General features: G+C 37.5%; 2 protein-coding genes across 4 annotated transcripts in view; one reads left to right on the forward strand and one right to left on the reverse strand.

Annotated features, from left to right (window-relative positions):
* LOC150076427 (arf-GAP with dual PH domain-containing protein 1-like) overlaps positions 1-12,975 on the reverse strand; it is a 218,737-nt gene extending 205,762 nt beyond the window's left edge. The window contains exon 1 of the mRNA XM_090387357.1: positions 12,708-12,975. Coding sequence (XP_090243483.1) covers positions 12,708-12,975 — 268 coding nt within the window. The remainder of the gene's footprint in view (positions 1-12,707) is intronic.
* Csas (CMP-sialic acid synthase) overlaps positions 12,923-21,946 on the forward strand; it is a 176,595-nt gene continuing 167,571 nt past the window's right edge. For all 3 annotated transcript variants that reach the window (XR_016547800.1, XM_090387151.1, XM_090387150.1), the window contains exon 1: positions 12,923-13,239. Coding sequence is in view for 2 of the 3 variants with exons in the window: in XM_090387151.1 (XP_090243277.1) it covers positions 13,035-13,239 (205 nt within the window). In the remaining variant the exon portion in view is untranslated. The remainder of the gene's footprint in view (positions 13,240-21,946) is intronic.

A 21,946-nucleotide genomic window follows, 5' to 3' on the forward strand; every position in this document is an offset into this window, starting at 1 on the left:
CTACCTGGTTGAACACTACTATTATATTTAGGCCACCCGAATAATTAAATTCATCTGCCATGCTGTGTCTTATATCTGTTAATTGCATGTGTTCTGTGGTCGCAGACATACCTGGTTGAACACCAAGATGTCCTGTGGCTTCAAATTTCGCAATCATTTTGCGAACAGCACAAACAAAAGTTCACATCGTATGCACTTCTGATGCAGGAATTCTCTGACAGCCGCAACCACATTGTTGCTGTTCTGATAGTACAGCTTCACTAATAGCGCCTTTTCCAGCAACGTTGTTGGCATTTCTGCTGTAGTGTAGGCAAACATCTACTGTATGATTTTGAAGAGACTGCTTTGCTTTTATACAGTACAGTAGAGCTGAGTAGTGTTGCTGTGCCAATAACGTAAGTTATTTGCATAATTGTAACTAAGATAGTTATGTGCCATACAGTGACAAATTTTATAACTAATTTTTTTTCCAATAAATGGCGAGTGCATTCTTTATTATACCAGTTGTCCAAATTTTGGGGGATACTTTAATTTTAACAACCCTGTACTTTAATGCCATTTAACGAGAAAAAGCCGCTTTTAGCTGCAAGAAATAAGAACACTGAACCAGAAGAACATTATTTGGGGTCACTTTCAGATATTTGTAATCAATTAATGCCATTTAATGAGAAAAAGCCCCTTTTAGCTGCAAGAAATAAGAACACTGAACCAGAAGAACATTATTTGGGGTCACTTTCAGATATTTGTAATCATTGTCATGAATTATTTTTCGTAAAAGAAACCAAATTCAGAAAGTGTTGTGAAAATAAACATTTGTTAATTTACAAAGATGTTTTTGACAACTTTCCCAATAGTTTGAAAATATTGTTTTAGGATGGAAAAAGTTCAAAAGCTAGAAAAATTACCGTTCTTGATCACGTGAACCCATTGAAAGATGCTTGGCTTATCCATTATTTTTCCCAAGTGGCAACAAAGGATTTGATGCTAATTTAACTACAAAAAAAATAACAACAAAAAAGGAAGTAGCAAACAAACGTGTTACAAGAATTAAATATTGCCAATTTTTGTTTGCTATCAGAAATAGTTTCAATCCTTTACATTACGGCCATTATTTATTCCAATAGCTTCTTGACTGCTTCTGAAACAGATCTTCTTAATTACTTAAGAAAGCTTAATAAGGAACATCACAAAAAATTCTTACAGGAAATGGATGATTTTCTTTTGGGAGATGATGATGATAATGAATAAAATGAAAATTGCCTTATTAAACTTTATAGTAGTTATATTGGAAGTAAAAGAAACATGAATCTTACCTACCTGGATGCTATGGCAATTGTGTCTCAAAAAGGCAAACCTGCTTTATTTATCACAATGACATGCAATTCAAAATGGAGAGAAATTACCGAAAACTTACTGCCTGGTCAAGTAGCTGCTGATCGTCCAGATTTAGTCGCAAGAGTTTTTAAAGCAAAAAGTAATTCTTTTATTCAAGATCTTAAAAATGGTATTTTTGTAAAATATACATACATAACAGCAAACGTACATTTTTCAAAAATGAAGCCTTTTACGTATACATATCTTATTGGGACTTTCAGGTGAAGATTTTCACGTACAGGCAGATATTGTGGATGAATATGTTTCTGCTGAACTTCCTCCAAAAAGCAAAGAAAGATTAATAAGTATTCTTGCTTCTCGGATGATTCATGGAAGATGTGACATAATGAAGGAGAAATCACCTTGCTTTGATGCAAAATTACAAAAATGCATAAAAATAATCGAATGAAATGTCAAGGTTCAACCTCAGTATCGTCAGATGATAAAGTTTATTACAAAAGAAGAAATGATTCAGAAAATTATGTTCACGATGTGAAACAAAATATTACTTCAACAAACCAATCTGTTGTTCCATATAAGTTTTTACTTCTCAGATATAATTGTCATATAAACATGGTTGTATGCAAATCTGCTATGTCACCTAAGTATATGTCTTTAAATATATACATAAAGGTGTTAATGATAGAATTGATGCAAATTTTGTTAAACATACAAAGGAATGTGATGAAAAAAAAACAGCATTTAGAAGCAATGTGGAGAATTAGGGAATATCTCATTATATACAAATCAGTCACTGTTTGTCGTCTTGCTGTTCATTTACCAGGTGCAAGATTTTTTATGATGGATCATGATGCTGTGGGAAATGAAGAAAACGATAAGAAAAATTCAGAGGTTGTATCAAGATCAACTTTGGATGCTTTCTGTACACTTTGTGAAACAGATCCTGATGCATGCAACCTTTATTATCAAAAATGTCCTACTAAACATTTTTTTGACAAGAAACAGAAAGCCTGGATAAAAAGAACTAATAACCGCAATGTTATTGGAAGAGTTTTCACTGTCTCCTTATAATGCAGAATTATTTCATTTGAGATTACTTCTTTTACATGTAAAAGAACCTACAAGCTACAAAGATCTTAGAACAGTCGATAATGTGGAATATGCTACTTTTACTAATGCTATTAAAGCCTTAGGACATAAATTTTGTTGAAAATTTTGATGAAATGATAAAAGATATTGCGTACTTTTATCATTTCATCAAATTAAAGGATTTTAAACGAGCACAAAACAAATAATACGGGACATATGGGAAGTTGTAAAAGCTAATAAATTTAAAGGTGTAATAAAACTACTTGAACTAGATCTAAAAAATGTTGATATGGATTATGTAGAAAATGAAGAACTACTGAAATTAGAAGAAGAAATGCTAAGTAAAACCAATCCTCAACAAAGAGAGTTTATTGAAAAAGTTTTGAATGCAGTTAATGGTCACAGTAAACAAAAATGTTTCTTTCTTCAAGGTGCGGGGAACTGGAAAGACATTTTTTTTATTTTTTATTTTTATGTAAACCCCAAACACAAGAGGTGTTAGAACCTATAGTACTTAGTACCATGCCTGGGTTGGAGGTTGAGAAGACGAAAGAAGATATTTGTTGACACTGGACTTGAACTTCTGTAGACTGTAATTTTCAGGAAATACGTATGAAGGAAGGTTGTTCCAGAAAACAGCAGTTGAATGAATAAACAAGGAAGATGAAAAGTTGGTTTTGTGAGTTTGAAGTTGGACAGCAAATGGATGTTGACTGGCGGTGGCACGTGTTCGGACTGTTTTGAAAGAGAGAGCGGGAATTATAGAAGCCAATTCAGAAGAACATTGCTCATGGAAGTATCTGTAGAAGAGGCATGCAGCAGAAACAGTACGTCTATGAGACAGCGAGTGAAGAGACTCTGTTAGAGATGAAATTAACCTAACTGCCCTCTTCTGAATGAAAACAAGAAGCCTGAGAGAGGTTTTGGGAGCACCACCCCAGAAGTGGGAACAATATTCCATGGCAGGACGGATTTATACAGAGTGAGCAGCTGTTTGGAAGAAAAGTAACGCCGAGAGCGAAAGAGAAAACCAAGTTTTTTAGATGCAGAAGAAGCAATATTTGTAATGTGCTTGTGCCAAGAGACAGATCAGAAGTCAGAGTAATCCCCAAAAGAGATATATCATTTTGCCTAGAAATTGTATTAATTAGTAGAGGCATTTGATGCAAGAAAGCAAGCTTATGCAGCATCAGCCAAAAAAAAAAAAAAAAAAAAAAAACCCATTTCACCCCTCTGTTCGTTCAAAACACCTGTCCAGCTGAGCCTTAAACTTATTTAGGCTATCAACCTCCACTACAAGGGATGGAAGTCTGTTCCACCAACCAACCACCCGCTGGCTAAAGGCAAATTTCCGCACGTCTATCCTACATCTGTCTTTCCTCAATTTGAATTTATGCCCTCTCAGGTGATTTTTCTGAGCTAGAGGAAGAATCCCATCAGCACTGAGCATGCTTAAACCATTCAAGGCTTTATACACCTCTATCAGATCACCTCGCTGGTGCCTAGTCTCCAGACACTGTAATTTGCAAAACTTAAGCCTTTCTTCGTAAGAGCACCCCTTTGTTCCATTCACTAATCTTGTTGCCCTTCTCTGTACTCGTTCCAGCAGCTCTACGTCCTTCTTGAAATGAGACCTCCAGACCTGTATACAGTACTCCAGGTGTGGCCTGACCATTGCCTTATACAAGGGAATAATCACTTCCTTATCCCTGCTAGAAAAATTCCTATATATCATTGACAATACACCATGAGCTACTCTTGCAGACCGTCTGCACTGCTCAGAGAACTTCATATCTGCCTGCACAACCACCCCCAGGTCCCTTTCATTCTCTACCACTGTCAGTGTAGTACCACAGAGTTGATACGTTGCTCTGGGGTTGCTGTTTCAGATGTGTAGTACTTTACATTTGTCAATGTTAAACTTCATTTGCCACCTCTCAGTTCATCTGCTCAACCTTTCCAGATCCTGTTGCAGCAGCATAGCATCAGAAGTGTCCTTAACAACCCTACCTACCTTTGTATGCTTGTTGTAACAAGTCTGCTGTGGCCGTACATTTTTGGGAGAAGCAGCATGAAATCTCCCCGGAGGAGGCTATTATTTTGGATCGTGCACATTGATACTGGGAGCGTAAATGGCTCGAGGGTTTACGGATTAGTTCACCAAGTAGGAATACCATGAATAGAGACAGAGGTATACGTATTAATCCTATCTTTGAAACAATTATATTAAGGTCGGATGAACGATTTTCTTTGTCACGTTCCCGAGACATTTCCGCTTCCAGTTCTGACCATGTGCCGATTGAACAGCGTGGAGAAATACCACGTGTGGAGGTACCGTCAGCCTGCTACTTAAGGAGATGTTGCAGGAAGTCATGTCACTGTTGAAGAAAGGAGCTAACGTTCCCAAAAGCTTCAGGTTTTTTAGCGCTTTTAATGTTTTATATTTTAGCAAATTTTATTGTAAATGATCTTTTATTACAGTTTTTAGCATTCCGCAATAGTTTATTCTAAATATTTTTCTGTAAAGATTTTAGTCATATTAAATTTTAAATTTTATTCAATGGTCGGTGTATGAATTTATATAATTTTTAGACAAGATTCTGTAGCTTACTGCTAGAGTTGAATACACCTCTGGCATTCCCCTCGCTGAATAACTCCTCATGTGAATGTCGATGCAAAATATTCATTTAGTTTGTTAGCTACCTGAACAGGATCATCAACAGTTGACCCATCGATATCAAGTGGACCAATCTGATTCATCCCCTTCCTTCTAGAGTTTACACAAGTAAAGAACTCTTTGCTGTTTTTTTTGCATCCCTTGCCAAGGATTTCTCGTAATCTGCCTTCGTCTGCCTAACCTCCTTCGTAACTTGGTTGCATATCAACTTGTATCTATCATAGGCTTCTGTGTCATGTGTTAATTTGTAAGTATCCCATGCATTTTTCTTCTCTGCCATATGCCTCATTAGTTCATCTGACATCCATTTTGGCCTAAACCTTGAACAATATTTCTTAGTTGGTATGTAAAGCCTAGTAGCTTCCAAGATAAGTTCTTTGAATGCTTCCCATTTTGAATTTGCTGTTGGTAACATCATTAGTTGGTCCCACTGTATAGAATTTAAATACTGTCTCAGTCCATCGTAGTCGCCTTTACGGAAGCAATAACCCTTCCCTTTACCCCTAATGGTAGTTACCTCTTTGAGTAAATCCCACTTCAGAACACTGTGATCACTGCCACCTAGTGGTTCATTTATCTGCAGATTCTTAATGCATGAAGAATCACTGCTGATAATCAAATCAAGAGTATTACTCCCTCTAGTTGCCTCCCGAACATGCTGATGTAGAAAACAATCATCCAATAAATCCACAAAAGCCCTGCTAGTGTGTGAGTGACCAGACTCCAAATTCCAGTCAATATCTGGGAAATTAAAATCTCCCATTATAAGACTCTCTGATTTACTGGCCCACTCTATTTCCCTGTACAGTTTCTTATTATACTCATCAGAGTCATTAGGCCTATAGCACACTCCTACTCTCAATTTTGATCTCCCAATGCTTATGTCACACCAAACTGACTCAACACTGCACTGTCCAGCGATGTCGACTGGCTTCACTTCCTTGGTTTTTATGTGTTTCTTAACTAATAGCATAACCCCTCCCCCCTTCCTATCCTGTCTATCCTTTCTGTTGACGTTGTACTCCCCAAATTGCAGTTCTGCATCCCTTATATCTGTGTGACACCACGTCTCTGAATCCCAACAATATCTGCCTTTGATGTTTTAAGCAATACCTCAAATTCATCAAATTTATTTACTAAACTCCTAGCATTGGTGTACACGCAAGTATACCTGCACCTGTTTCTATTCTTAGCTACCCTAACACAACCCATGTGTTTACTTGTACCGCAATGGCTCCCAGCAGTCTCTGAAATACCATGCATCTTGTTTTTCGGGCTTCTGCTCATTCTAATAGAAGCAGTGCAAGAATCTCTTTCACCTCTGCCAGTGGCTACTGTCAATCTATTGGTCTTTGTCTCCCCCCAAGCTAGCAGTTATCCGACCCAACTAACACTGCCTCGATAGCATCAGCAAATATTCTTGCACCCTTTCTATTTAAGTGTATCCCATCCCTGTAGAAGCAATCTCTCCTGTTAACAAGTACAGACCAGGCTGAAAAAAATTCTACCCCTTGAGCCTTGCACAATCTTTCCAGGGCCGAATTGATCGACAAGGCTCTCATCATATACTCCCTCCTATCGTGTCTGGGCAGAATTGCAGACACTTTCAAATTCAACCCTAATCCTCGGCTTTTGTTCAACAGTGACCTATACTTGTTAAGTAATTCTGCCGGTCTCCTACTCTTAATATTATTAGTGCCAACGTGTACAACTATATCACCTTTTGTGCCCTTAAAAGATGATATTCGCTCTACAACGTCATCAACCTTTGCCCCTGGCAGACATACCCTGGTCCCGTTACACCTATCAATGGTGGAACCATTGTCTTTATCTCATGGCTATTCCCAACCTCGTATTATTTGGCATTAAAAGAATGCAAAATGGGATGACCTGCAAGATTTCTTTTCTTCTTCAACTTGGTCAGATAATTTTCCAAAACTTCTGATGTCAACGTTTGCTGAGATCATGTCAGTGAAATTATTCTTGTAGGAATGCAATCCTTTATTCTACACTACACTTTAAAATCTCGTCCTTTACTAAATCTTGGTTTTTCCAATTAACGTGCAAAGGCTGTTCAAGAGAAGAAAAGTGCATATTGTAATTGTCTGGTTTCCAATTCTTCAGTTTCATTTTCTGCCTACACCAAAGCTTGTAACAATTGTAAAGCAATTATTAATCAGTCCAAACTAGATTTCAACAGGCTAAGAGTAGAAAATTTGCTTGTTGTCCTAATGGTAGCCGAGCAATCTGGTCTCTTGCCAAAGCTATTGGCCGCAACTTTTGCCCATCTCTGCTCCCACCTCTGTCAAAAACAGATGGTTCTGTTGTCACTTCAACCAAGGATAAAGCTAACCTGCTAGCATCCCATTTTTCTTCCAACTCATGTATTAATGTTCTTGGTAAAACACCCCCCCCCCCGCCATTCCCAACACGCCTCCTGTGGTCTTCCGTCAAAAGGATTTTGACGAATCTTGATGCTAAGAACGCTCCAGGGTCTGATGGTATTTCTCCACTTGTTCTCAAAACCTGTGCTCCTGAACTTACTCCTGTTCTTTGCTGCCTTTTTACACTTTCTTATTCCAAAGGTGTTTTTCCTTCTGCTTGGAAATTTGCTCATATCCAGTCAGTTCCTAAAAAAGGGTGACAAATTCTTCCCATCCAATTATCGTCCCACTGCAATGACTTCTACTCTTTCTAAAGTAATGGAGAAATCAATTAACCGCCAACTCTTAAACTACCTAGAAACTTTCTATCTGATCAACGATCGCCAGTATGGATTCCGTCAGTCTCGATATTCTGGCTTATGTTACCCATTTAGGGACAAATTCAATGGAAAAGTTCAGTGAAACACAAGCAGTTGCTCTTGACATCTCAAAGGCTTTCGATCCTGTTTGGTATAAAGATCTTCTAAACAGGCTTCCATCTTATGGTTTGCGAACTGTTTTTTATAATTGGTTATCCAGTTTTCTCTCTGATTGCTCACTGAGGGTGATGGTAGATGGCTCTCTGTGTTCTAACTTCTTCACTAATGTTGGTGTCTCCCCAAGGTTAAGTTCTTTTCCCCACTCTTCTCCTCTTGTATATTAATGACCTTCTTCATTGACTGGAAATCCTATCCATAGTTTTGCCGATGAGAGCACATTGCATTCCACTTTCCATATTGAGAAACCTTGCCCTGCTCAATCAGCTTCAACATCTCGAATATCCACTACCAATTCCTTAAATGCCGATTTCCAGTGGGGAAAAGACAACTTAGTTGATTTCATTCCTCCTAAAACTCTGTCTTGTCTTATATCTCGTAAAAAGAATTCTTCTGCTCCTATGCTTACCTTTGGCAACACTCTGATTTCTAGACAAAATGATATATCTCTTTTGGGGATTACCCTGACTTCTAATCTCTCTTGGTAAAAGCACGTTACAAATATTGTTTCCTCTGCATCTAAAAAACTTGGTTTTCTCTTTCGCTCTTGGCGTTACTTTTCTTACAAATCACAAATCCACCCTACCATGGAATATTGTTACCACATCTGGGGCGGTGCCCCCAAAACCTCTCTCAGGTTTGGTTTTCTAGATTCCATTCAGAAGATGGCAGTCTGGTTAATTTATGACTCATCTCTAAAAGAGTTTCTCCACGCGCTGTCACATAGACGTAATGTTTCTGCTGCATGCCTTTTCATCAGATACTTCCATGGGCACTGTTCTTCTGAATTGGCTTCTATAATTCCCACTCTCTCTTTCAAAACAGTTCGAACCCATGCCACCAACATCTATTTACTGTCCAACTTCAAACTCACAGAACCAACTTTCCATCTTCCTTGGTTATTCATTCAACTGCCATTTTCTGGAACAACCTTCATTCATACATATTTCAGAAAATTACAGTCTACAGAAGTTCAAGTCTAACGTCAACAAATATCTTCTCTCATCTTCTCAACCTCCAACCCAAGCAAGGTACTAAGTACTATAGGTTCTAATACCTCTCGTGTTTGGGGTTTTCATAAAAAAAAAAAAAAAAAAATCTGTCTTTGTTTGCCTAAGCATTCCCTTACTGACTTGAATGCAGAGGTAATTTAAAGATGTCCAATATACCCTTCATGGCCAGGGGTTTATACTTATTGCAGGTTTCTGTGTCCCCTGATAATCTATAAGCATTCCATATATTTTTCTTCTCTGCCACTAGTGTTATCAGTTCACCTAACATCTATTAAGTCTACTTCAACAATATCTCTTATCTGATATAAAAATCTCAGTGCTTCTTATATCAATTAAGAATTTTGTGATCATGGACTTGTGTATTACAAATTTGTGGTTGAGGGTGTCACAGATTTTTAGTCATGATAAACCATTCCAATGCAAAGTCCTACAAAGCAAGACAGTCTATTCTCTTCTGAACTAATTCTGCTGAAACTGTAGTGAAAATGATTTTTTTAAAACTAAGATGTTCTTTTAGTGACACACTGGAGTCTTTTTTATGTAAAAATATTTCATATGTTCCACTTCCATATAACATTATTAACTATATGTTCCATTTCCATATAACATTAACATAGTGGTTCAGTGGAACCTCAATACCTCTGAAACCTGCCTAATGAGTTAAAATGTCTAATTACTTGTTGGCACTTGAACTCAAAGTTTCACTTCACACAACATTTTGTTCAAAATCAAAAATGCTGTATTCTGCAGTTTAATCTATATCTATGCACTACTTTTTGTATCCTTTACACCATTAGCATTGCCAATATTTTTGAATCATTTGTTTATCCTATAATGTGCAAATGCTTTTGAGTGTAGTTTATATTGTTAATGGTATTTTAGTTGATTATTTTAATATGAGGGGGGCGGATAGAACTTAGAATTTACAAACCATAACTTGGCAGCAGTGGTGGGCACCTCACAGATGCCCTTCAAAAATAATATTTCTAGATTAACCAATGATTGAAATTCTGAAATTTTTTTCTACATTCCTAAATAGAGTCAAAGTGATTTTCTTATGGTTTTCATATAGAAATTGGGAATGAGAACCTGTCAGGTCCACTGCCACCAATTTTGCAACTATTTGTTTTGAATGGCATGGTACCAGACAAGCAATGACACTGTTTGTTTAAAGTTTCAGGCTACTTGTTTTTCTTTCCCACTAAGTTAATAAACATCTACTGTCGTACTCTGGTCATTTTTGAAAGATTTATTAAAAGATATTATTGTTTTAATGGCATAACACTAATAACATGTTAACTAACAACATTCAGATTTTGCACTTGAAGGGCACCGAATTCGAAATAAATTTTGAAATAAGCCTGAAAATGGAAGGAACTAATATGGAATATACACAATGTATTTTTAAATTTTTTAAATATTTCTAGGGGGCTTTGTCCCCTGCTCACCAACCCCCACGCACACTTTTCTACATAAAATGTAGAGGTATGATGCAGTAAAAGACACCTGTCGAAATGCACTGATCGATATCTAATCAGGAAATGACCTATGCAATGCATGAGCAATATTGTTGCATCTAAAATATTTACAAAATACTAAACTATTTATAAATATAGAAACTATATCAGGTTCCTTCATCAGCTGACATTACAATGGAACATCAAATGATGCCGGCATGGTCATGTATTAGACAGTTGTCTTTCAATTCGACGAATGTTGGCATGCATCCCACGCATATGCTCTACATTGTCAACAGTAAGTGTCTGATTCTTCCCAGTAATCCATTTGTGTTCCTTCCATTTAATGTTCACCAACCTGGAGACTAGGCATCGGCGAGGTGATCTGATAGAGGTGTATAAGATTTTGAATGGCTTGAGCATGCTCAATGCCGATGGGATTCTTCCTCTTGCTCAGAATAATCACCTGAGAGGACATAAATTCAAATTGAGGAAGGACGGATGTCGGATAAATGTGCGGAAATTTGCCTTTAGCCAGCGGGCAGTTGGTTTGTGGAATAGACTTCCATCACTTGTTGTTGAAGTTGATAGCCTAATCAAATTTAAGGCTCAGCTGGACAGGTATTTTGAACGAGCGGAGGGATGAAATGGGAGTAGTGGTTGTGTTTTTTTTTTTTTTTTTATTCGGCTGATGCCGAATAAGCTTGCTTTCTTGCATCATATGCTTCTACTAATGCTAATGCTAACCTCGTGCACATGCTTCAACATCTAATATATGACCACACTCGGCATCATTTGATGTTCCATTGTAATGCTTTTTGTATATTAACGTCTGTCAGCTGATGAAGGGACCCATCGTCCCGATACAATAAAAAACTAAACTATTGTAAATAGTTTAGTTTTTTGTAAATATTTGTATAGTTTTGTATTGTATAATGTTATTATTTGTATAATAATAACATTACACTAATATACTAACGTTATAATGCACTGATCGAAATCTAATCAGGAAATGACCTAGTAATCATTTACCTCCATATTTGTAGTGACGTAATTGCCCCGCCCTCTTCTCCCATTCAATCAAATAAATATCACTAGGAGGAAAACTTTTTTAATGTATTGAGGGATATGCATAATAAGCAGAAGTATATATACACATCACAGTTTGAAATTTTCATGTATTTAATGGTCTTTTACACTGGAAAATAGAAGAATCTAAGAGACTGATGACTGATATTTTGTTTTTTTTATCAAAATAAATTTTTTGTTTTTTTTTTTTTGAAATAAAATCTTTTAAAAATTTATGTACAATTAGTATTACAATCCATTAAGAAAAGAAATATGTTATTTTTCAAGCAGAAACCTAAAATTTTTTTAAAAATTAAAAAAAAAAAGAAAAAAAAAGCACCTAACAGGTGACCCACCACCGTCTCTGCAACAAACTAAGGAGTCACCATCGCCGAGTTATCCATGTCAACTGTCAGGCATCCTGACTCTTCGGGATCCCGTGGTAACGGAGCTGGCGGTATATAGTCATGTCAATACTACTTCTACCAATTTCAATGTACACTACTGGATGTCTCCATTTTTTTTTATCTCAAAGACTAAATTTTCCATTCTTACCCTCCATAAATTATCATTTTTTCCTGTCCTTGAAAAAGTTTATTTTTGTCATTCTACTGGATTGTAAATCCACAGCTAGTAAACCACCGCACGCAAAAGAGGAAAATGTGTCACCCATTTTCCAGGAATATACTTTGTATGATTCATACTTTACACTGATCATATGTATGCGATTTCAAAATATGAGACGCTATCTATAATTTTAAGAAAACTCAAAAAAATACCATTCTCATCCAGTTCGAATTTATTAATTAAAAACTTTAATTTCTTTAGAAGGGAAATCACGATTTTACAGTGTCAAAGCACCATTCGTAATGTAACTATGGCATACTGTCAAGTAACCAATAACTACAACTTTAAAAGCCCTGCAATCGTCTTCTTTTGTGCCAAAGCATTTTTTTTTTAAATATTTCTTTTTTAATTTGAACAAAACATTGCCACAACAGAAAAGACTGAGGCACACAGATGCGGAGCGTCATTCTATTAAATGAAACGATGAACTATAATCAAAGATATCAACAACATAAAAAGCATAATACATTTTATAAGTATGTTTAGGAATAAATTATATACTTAAAAGCAACGAGCTTTACCTTCTGTGCCACATTCAGCGCAAATGTTATTGCTATTCTTTTTTGCTATTTCCAACAACCTTTTACGGAGAACTTCTGCCATATCTTCAGGCTGAATCACCCGCTTCATAATGTCGAGTTTTTTCTTAGGTTTATTATTACTTCCGATAGATGGCAGTAGAATTGACTCCTCGTTTTTCTCCTTCCAATCTTGTTCATTCGGCTGTTTACTTGTGCAAAGGCAGAAAATACATGATGTAATTCCGAGGGCTTCTTTACTTTGCAACATTGCACCTGTTAACTTGTGTTATGTAAGACTTTTGACGATGCGGCTGAGAACCTGTAACTATGAACACAGTTGTAAAAGATAGACACTTCACAATGGTTGATTTTCCGGAAAGAATTAGAGGAAACGGAAACAGCAAACGGCAAAACGTCGCTGGTCTTGTTCTTGCTCGTGGAGGAAGCAAGGGTATTCCAAGAAAAAATATACGATCTTTGGCCGGAATACCTCTGCTTGCCTGGGTTTTAGAACCCATGAAGGCTTGCTCAAGTATGAGTCTTTTATATATATACACACACACAAGACTATTCTTATTCCCCATAGCTTACCTACTGTGTTTTATTCTTAATTTAATATTTAATTTACAATCTGTAATTTTCTTACATAATGTTTAAGCAATATGCCTTGATTATTCTTTTCAGCCACTGATGCTTGGATTTATTATTACTACTATTATTACTAGCTACATGGTGCAAGGAAGCCTGAGGCTTATGCTGCGTCAGCAAAAAAAAAAAAAAAAAAAATATTCCCTTCGACTCCCTAAGAGAGAGTCGAAGGGAATCGCCAAGAAGAGAAGAATGATGATATCTAGCTCAGGACCCTGGGTGTGGCCCTGGGGGTATTTTTGTTTATTTGTTATTGTTCGATATCCCTTCAATTAATTTTCTATATACATAGTAGTAAAATTATAAGTTCCATAAGCAAACTACGCGGATGAGAAAAATTAGAGCAATTTTTGAAACATATCCATAAGTCAAATGCCCCAAAACACGCAAGGCAGCAGTAAAAGAAGCAAAAGAATATATAAATGTGTAGTAGGAAATGTTAATACAGGATCTGCAAAGATGGATATAATAAGTACACATACCTGAACTAATAACTAAAAGGGTGTAAAGGATAGCAGAAAAAAAACTGACGTACTCATGAAAAAGGTGAAAGAATGTTAAAATCCTAGTACGATTATGAATTAAGATTATTAACAGCATAATTAACAAGCCAACAGGAAGAAATGGGACTGTGGAAAAAGAAAATAAATAAAGAAAATTACAATGGGATATACAAAAATCACAAAGGGGTTTACAAAATAAATTTCAAAGGGTTTACAAAATAAATTATAAAGGAGGTATAACTGTATTCAGTTATTGGTGGGCAATTTTCGAAAAAAGGTCGAATATAGGGATGGCAAATATGCAAAACCTGAAGATAGTTAAAAAGAAAAATTGAAATGCCTGGCCATGTATCAATTTTTCTTTTTAACTGTCTTCAGATTTTCTTTTTAACTCTTCAGCATAACTATAGATAGGATTTCTGGTCAGTAAAAGGTCATTATTATGCAAGAGGAAAAGAGTGGGAGAAAGAACACTAAAATTAGTGGAGAAGTTAGAAGACAGAGAGCCATCTACCCTCACCTGCAGTGAGCGGTCAGAGTGAAAAATGGATACCCAATTACATAAAATAGTTGGCAAACCATAAGAGTGAAGCTTATTTAGAAGACCTTTATGCTAAACACGATCAAAAGCCTTTGAAATGTCAAGAGCAACTCCATGAGTTTCACCAAACTTTTCCATTAATTTGTCCATAGATGGGTAACATAAGCCAAAATATCACCAGTGGTTTGACACTGATGATCATTGATCAGATGGAATGTTTCTAGATAGTTTAAAAGTTGGCAGTTAAATGATTTCTCCATTACTTTAGAAAGAATAGAAGTGCAATGGGAAGAGAATTTGATGGGAGGGATTTGTCAACCTTTTTAGGAATTGATTGGATACGAGCAAATTTCCAAGCAGAAGGAAAAACACCTTTGGAATGTGAAAGTGAAAAAAGGCGACACAGAACAGGAGTAAGTTCAGGAGCAGAGGTTTTGAGAACAAGTGGAAAGATACCATCAGGACCTGGAGCTTTCTTAGCATCAAGATTCGTTAATATCCTTTTGACAGAAGACCACAGGAGGCATTGAATAGAGTGTACTGGGAATAGTGGGAGGTGGTTCACCAAGATCATTAATACACGAGTTGGAAGAAAAATAGGATGCTGGCAGGTCAGTTTATCCTTGGCTGAAGCGGCAATTGAACCATTTGGTTTTGACAGAGGTGGGAACAGAGAAGGGCCAAAGTTACTAGTGTGCAGTTTGGCAAGAGACCAGATTGCTCAGCTACCATTTGGACAGGAAGCAAGTTTTCTACTCTTACTCTGTTTGAAATCTAGTTTGGACTGATTAATAACTGCTTTACAATTGTTGCATGCTTTGGCATATGCAGAAAATGAAACTTAAGATTCGGATATGAGCCAATTAGGATATGTAATATGTAACATTCTTCTCCTGAACGGCCTTAGCACGTTTATTGAAAACCAAGGTTTAGATAAACGATGAGATTTTAATGTAGAGTGTGGAATAAAGGATTCCATCCCTACAAGAATAATTTCACCCTTATGATCTGAGCAAACACTGACATCAGAAGATTTATAACAGTAAACTAGCCAAGTAAAAGGAGAATATATGAGGGCAGTTCAATAAAGAATCGCCCTGATCTAGCTGCAGAAGTGCTAGCCTGTTGATTCTTGGCACAGGTTTTAGTCCTTCTCTACATAGCCACCATGCAGATTTACACATTTTTTCCATCGATGGCTGAGGCTACGGATACTGTTTTTGTAGAAGTGGTGAGGTTGGTCTTTGAACCATGACTCTGTTGCAGAAATGAGTGTCTTGTTGTCAGGGAAGTGGGTCCCCTGAAGAAAAGATGTGAGGGAAGGAAACAATAAAAAGTTCGATGGTGCAAGATCAGGTGAGTAGGCTGGATGGGGCAGTATTTCATATCCACAAGTGGCCGCTTGTATTGTTGCAATTTCCACGCCTACATGTTTTGATTTTCTCCTGTAATTTTGTGAGTAAGTTGGCATAATAGGCACCTGTAATTGTTCTACCTTTCTGCAGGTAATCAGTCATTATGCCTTTCTCATACCAAAATACTGTCAGCAAGACCTTTCCTGCTGACGCTTGGACCCTTGCCTTCTTGCGGGGTAGGGAACCATGGTGTCACCATTCCATTGACTGCTTTTTACTTTCAAGGTTGAAATGGTGTATTCAACTTTCATCCCAAGTGATTAGATGAGAGAAAAAGTCTTCCTCATTTTTTTGGCACAGGGCTAATAACTTGTGATTTCTGTTGTTGATCAGCCTTCTGGAAACCAGTCAATAATCGGGGAATCCATCTTGCACTCAATTTCCGTAAATGGAGTTGGTCATGAAGGACTGTTTCAACAGAGCTCACACTAATCTTCACCTCCTGGGACAATTCACACACAGATATCCGGCAATCTTCCATGATTGACAACTCCACTTTTCTGATCATGTTATCATCATTGGCTGAATGGGGACGACCTGGAATGGGCTCAGATTCTACCGATGTCCAACTACACCTAAACTGTCTATGCCTGTGTTTCACAATGCCATAGGATGGGGCTTCATCCTTATATACAGCAGTCATCTCGTGGATTTCTTTAGGAGACTTCAAGAACAGATACCCGATTACAGCTCTAGCTTCAACTTTGTGCATGATGCTACTTTATAACACGTTCAGCTCTGTAAGAGAAAAACAAATTAAGACGGCTGAAATTTTACACCTTTAGTATATATCTCTGTACATATGATGCTACACACAAAATATCATGACTCTGCAATATGTGGAAGTTGGTGAGGGCGATTCTTTATTGAACCACACTTGTAAACTCTCACCAGTCATGCCATTTTGCATTCTTGTGATGCCAAACAACACGAGGTTGAGAATGGCCCCAAGAGAAATGTGCCATTGGGGAAGGGGTTATCACTAAGTTGTGATAGGTGCCTAGATCACCTCGACCATGTACTTAGAAGGGTTGTTTGTGAGAAAATAGATCAAGTGTGTTGGCTGTGTGGTTAGGATTATGTAAATGAACGATCTGTGCGAGGTCATTAGTAATTGCAAAAGCCTCAGCATCTCGACCAGCTGGGTCTGTGTGACTAGAAAACGGAAGCCAGATGGAGTTGAGAATATTAAAATCACCAAGGGAAATTACCACACTTTTAGGAAAGTTGAACTGGAGAAAGTCAAGCTTCAAAGAGCTCCAAGTGATTAGTGGAGTTGGGAGAACGATAGAGGCAACAGATAAATTTGACAGAATGTGGTAAAGAGTGGTTTAGAGTGGGTTGGTGATAAATGCATTTTTGCATAAGCCAAGACAACAGGAAGCTCAGAAAAAAAGTAATTTGTTATGGGGTTGATTTTAGCACTGGCATTAGCAGAGGCATATGATGCAAGAAAGCTTGCTTTCTTGCATCATATGCCTCTGAAAAAAAAATCCCATTTCACCATTCTGTTCACTCCAAAAGTTTGTGTAGTTATCTACACAAAATCTGACTGTTATCTGTAAGAAAAATATGAAAAGTAGTAAGAAAAATATTAAATCAACAAATACATCTCTCAGAAGGCACAGAATTTAGCATTAGCAGGGCATATGATGCAAGAAAGCAAGCTTATATAGCATCAGCCAAAAAACAAAAAAAGAACCCTTCCCATTTCACCCATCCATTCACTCCAAATGTTTGTCTAGTTCTGCCTTGAACTTATTTAAGTTGTTGACCTCCACTACAACCGATGGAAGTTTGTTCCTACTATAGTAGGCCTAAACACTAGAGTAGCAAAGGTATTAACCCACAACCAGGCAAGCTAGTGTTTTTCTGTTCCTCACATTTTCACTTAGTCACACACACACACACCCTAAATTCAAAATTGTGCACTTTTTGATGCCACCATTATTTTCTATTTGTTTTGAACACAAACTGTGAAAAATCCATTTTTTATATAAAAAACATTTTTTAAAATAAAATACCTTTGCAGAACTTTAGACATGTTTTTTTTATCCTCTCTTATTTGATAATTTTGAATATTATCTCCCTTATTATCTTTAATTGATAGTGAGCAAAATGTCAATCGAAAATCCATGCATTTCAACAGTTGCATGCCAGCCAAACTCTTCTTTAATGTTAAGCCAGAGTGTAAACAGTTGGATGTGCTACTATAGTAAAACAACAACAAATTTTGGGTCATATCTTGTTACGGGCATGAAAGTAAGCTTAATTTATAGATTTTGGGGTGCTAAACATGGATATAGTGATAAAAAGGCAGATTGGGTTAAGCTTTCAAAAAAAAAAAAGTAGTTTTTTTATATTTATACAAGGTATTTTTTATTTATATGGCAGTAAGATGTAGCTACAAACATACCTTTGTCAGACTTGAGACCTTTTTGCCTTTCACTTGTATTCAGTTTTGGGAGCATCCCTTTTCACCATCCAACAATAATCACCTAACATGGCTGCACTCCATTTTCTTTTGTATCTTTGTTCCATCACTGTGATGTCTTGATGGAAGTGCTCACCATGTTTGTCGCTGATGACACCACAGTTTGGCTGGAAGAAATCCAGATGTGAGTACAAGAAATTCATCTTCAATGATGTGTTGCACCCCAATTTTTTGTAAGCAGTATTGAGATCTTCCATAAGCTGCCTGTAGTTGCCAGCTTTAACATTTCCTACAAAACCAGTCGAAACATTTTGAAAGGCTTTCCACGCAGATTTCTCGCTATCAATAAGGGCAAATTCAAGCTGTTCGTCTTTGAAAAGCTGCCTTATTTTTGGACCAATGAAAATGCCTGTCTTAATCTTCTCTGTACTAAGTATTGGGAATTTCTCTTCCAATATGTGAATGCAAGACCATTCACTTCCAAAGCCTTCACGAAAATTTTCATGAGCCCCAGTTTGATGTGGAGTGGTGGAAGCAAAATTTTTATTTGGATCTACCAGATGTTCAAATGCGATGTTCTTCATTCCAGGTGTTAATGATTTTCGTTGAGGTAAACTCCACTTCTTGTAGTGGAGTTTACCTCAACATATCCTTGGCACGACTATCCCACTTGCAGAGAAAGCAACAATACTTAGTGTAACCCTTTTGTAGTCCTAATAAAATGGCGATTACCTTTAAATCACCAATAGAGTACATGTAAGAGGATGTTCTCCATGTTTGTGTGTTTCTTTTTGTGGATGGCATACGCCAGAGGTATTGAAGGCAACATATTTCCATTGTGTAATAACACAGCCTTAAGGCTAACCTTAGATGCAGCTATAAATAGTCGCCATTCTTTGGAAACATTCCTCATGTTCATTGCTGCGATTAGACCATCAACATCCTTACAAACAGTGAGTTCACCTTTTGTTTTATAGAATTTATCATAGTCTTTATTCCGGATACCAAATGTTATCATGTTCACAGAATGATCTAGAAAATTCCACTGTTTGTAGCCTCAAGGCCAAAAGCTCTGCCTTATTCTTCGGCAGTTCGAGATGCCTGATAAGGTCATTAAGCTCACTTTCTATAATCTTATGTGGTTCAGAAAGATAAAGGTTTGGACAAAATGGTGGATCCCTTGATGCAGATGGCTGCTGTACTTCTTAGTGTATATCAAGCTGATGTTCATCAATGTCTTCATCTTCATCAGTGTACAGAAAAATGGTCAGATGATTCCGGAATAGGTAGTACTTCACTGTGGGGCACACGACAAACTGTAGATGGTATATTTGGGTACGTCACTGTCCACTTTTTCTTCATTGTCATCCCTTTTCTAATAGGAGGCACCATACAGAAGTAACAGTCTGTGATGTGATTTGTTGACTCCCTCCATATCGTGGGCAGTGCAAAGACATAAGCCGTCCTTTTTTGATTCACTTATACATTGTATTTTGATGAACAGGTAGTGCAGCATATGTGTGTGGAGACCAGGAGTTCACTTCTTGTCCTAGTCGCCTACCTTACACCCATTATCTACCAACTTATATCCCAACAATATCTACCTTATGTAAGGTAGATATTGTTGGGATATCAGAGACGTGGTGTCACACAGATATAAGGGATGCAGAACTGCAATTTGGGGAGTACAACGTCTACAGAAAGGATAGACAGGATAGGAAGGGGGGAGGGGTTATGCTATTAGTTAAGAAACACATAAAAACCAAGGACGTGAAGCCAGTCGACATCGCTGGACAGTGCAGTGTTGAGTCAGTTTGGTGTGACATAAGCATTGGGAGATCAAAATTGAGAGTAGGAGTGTGCTATAGGCCTAATGACTCTGATGAGTATAATAAGGAACTGTACAGGGAAATAGAGTGGGCCAGTAAATCAGAGAGTCTTATAATGGGAGATTTTAATTTCCCAGATATTGACTGGAATTTGGGGGCTGGTTACTCACACACTAGCAGGGCTTTTGTGGATTTATTAGATGATTGTTTTCTACATCAGCATGTTCGGGAGGCAACTAGAGGGAGTAATACTCTTGATTTGATTATCAGCAGTGATTATTCATGCATTAAGAATCTGCAGATAAATGAACCACTAGGTGGCAGTGATCACAGTGTGCTGAAGTGGGATTTACTGAAAGAGGTAACTACCATTAGGGGTAAAGGGAAGGGTTATTGCTTCCGTAAAGGCGACTACGATGGACTGAGACAGTATTTAAATTCTATACAGTGGGACCAACTGATGTTACCAACAGCAAATTCAAAATGAGAAGCATTCAAAGAACTTATCTTGGAAGCTACTAGGCTTTACATACCAACTAAGAAATATTGTTCAAGGTTTAGACCAAAATGGATGTCAGATGAACTAAAGAGGCATATGGCAGAGAAGAAAAATGCATGGGATACTTACAAATTAACACATGACACAGAAGCCTATGATAGATACAAGTTGATATGCAACCAAGTTACAAAGGAGGTTAGGCAGGCGAAGGCAGATTACGAGAAATCCTTGGCAAGGGATGCAAAGAAAAACAGCAAAGAGTTCTTTACTTATGTAAACTCTAGAAGGAAGGGGATGAATCAGATTGGTCCACTTGATATTGATGGGTCAACTGTTGATGATCCTGCTCAGGTAGCTAACAAACTAAATGAATATTTTGCATCGACATTCACACATGAGGAGTTATTCAGCGAGGGGAATGCCAGAGGTGTATTCAACTCTAGCAGTAAGCTACAGAATCTTGAAATAACTGGGAGTAAAGTGGAGGAGAAACTGTTGAAGATAAACACAAGAAAGGCACCCGGGGTGGATGGGATCTATCCAGTTATATTAAAGGAGGCAGCAAAGGAAGTAAGCAAACCCTTAGCCATAATTATGAGAGCTTCCTTGGACTCAGGGGAGGTACCCATAGACTGGAAATGTGCAAATGTGACCCCAATTCACAAAGGAGGATCAAAGGCTGACACAAGTAATTATAGACCTGTGAGCTTAACTTCTGTTCCAGGAAAATTAATGGAGGCACTGGTTAAAGAAGCACTGCAGGATCATTTAGACAAGACTTCAGTTATAGCTCAGACACAGCATGGTTTTGTTAAGGGGAAGTCTTGCCTGACCAACTAGATTGGATACTATGATGCAGTCACAAAAGAACTGGATGCAGGGAATAACTTTGATATTATATACTTGGATCTTAGAAAGGCTTTTGATACTGTTGCACATGGAAGACTGCTACACAAATTGGAGCAGTGTGACATTGGAGGCAAATTGCTGCTATGGATAAAGGGGTGGTTGAGGGGGAGAAGACAGAGAGTGGTAATCAATGGACACTGCTCATAGTGGACTAATGTTATAAGTGGAGTCCCTCAGGGTTCAGTGTTGGGTCCATTATTGTTTTCTGTATTTATAAATGATATTGATGATGGTATATCAAGCTTAATGTCCAAGTTTGCAGACGATACAAAGGTTGGCAGGGTTGTCAAGGACACTACTGACACTATGCTGCTGCAACAGGATCTGGAAAAGTTGAGCAGATGGGCTGAGAGGTGGCAAATGAAGTTTAACATTGACAAATGTAAAGTACTACACATGGGAAACAGCAACCCCAGAGCAACGTATCAACCCTGTGGTACTACACTGACAGTGGTAGAGAA

This window comes from Mastigoproctus giganteus, chromosome 13 (genome assembly GCF_048544385.1).
Source record: "Mastigoproctus giganteus isolate SK-2022 chromosome 13, ASM4854438v1, whole genome shotgun sequence".
In the NCBI taxonomy this organism is placed as follows: domain Eukaryota; kingdom Metazoa; phylum Arthropoda; class Arachnida; order Uropygi; family Thelyphonidae; genus Mastigoproctus; species Mastigoproctus giganteus.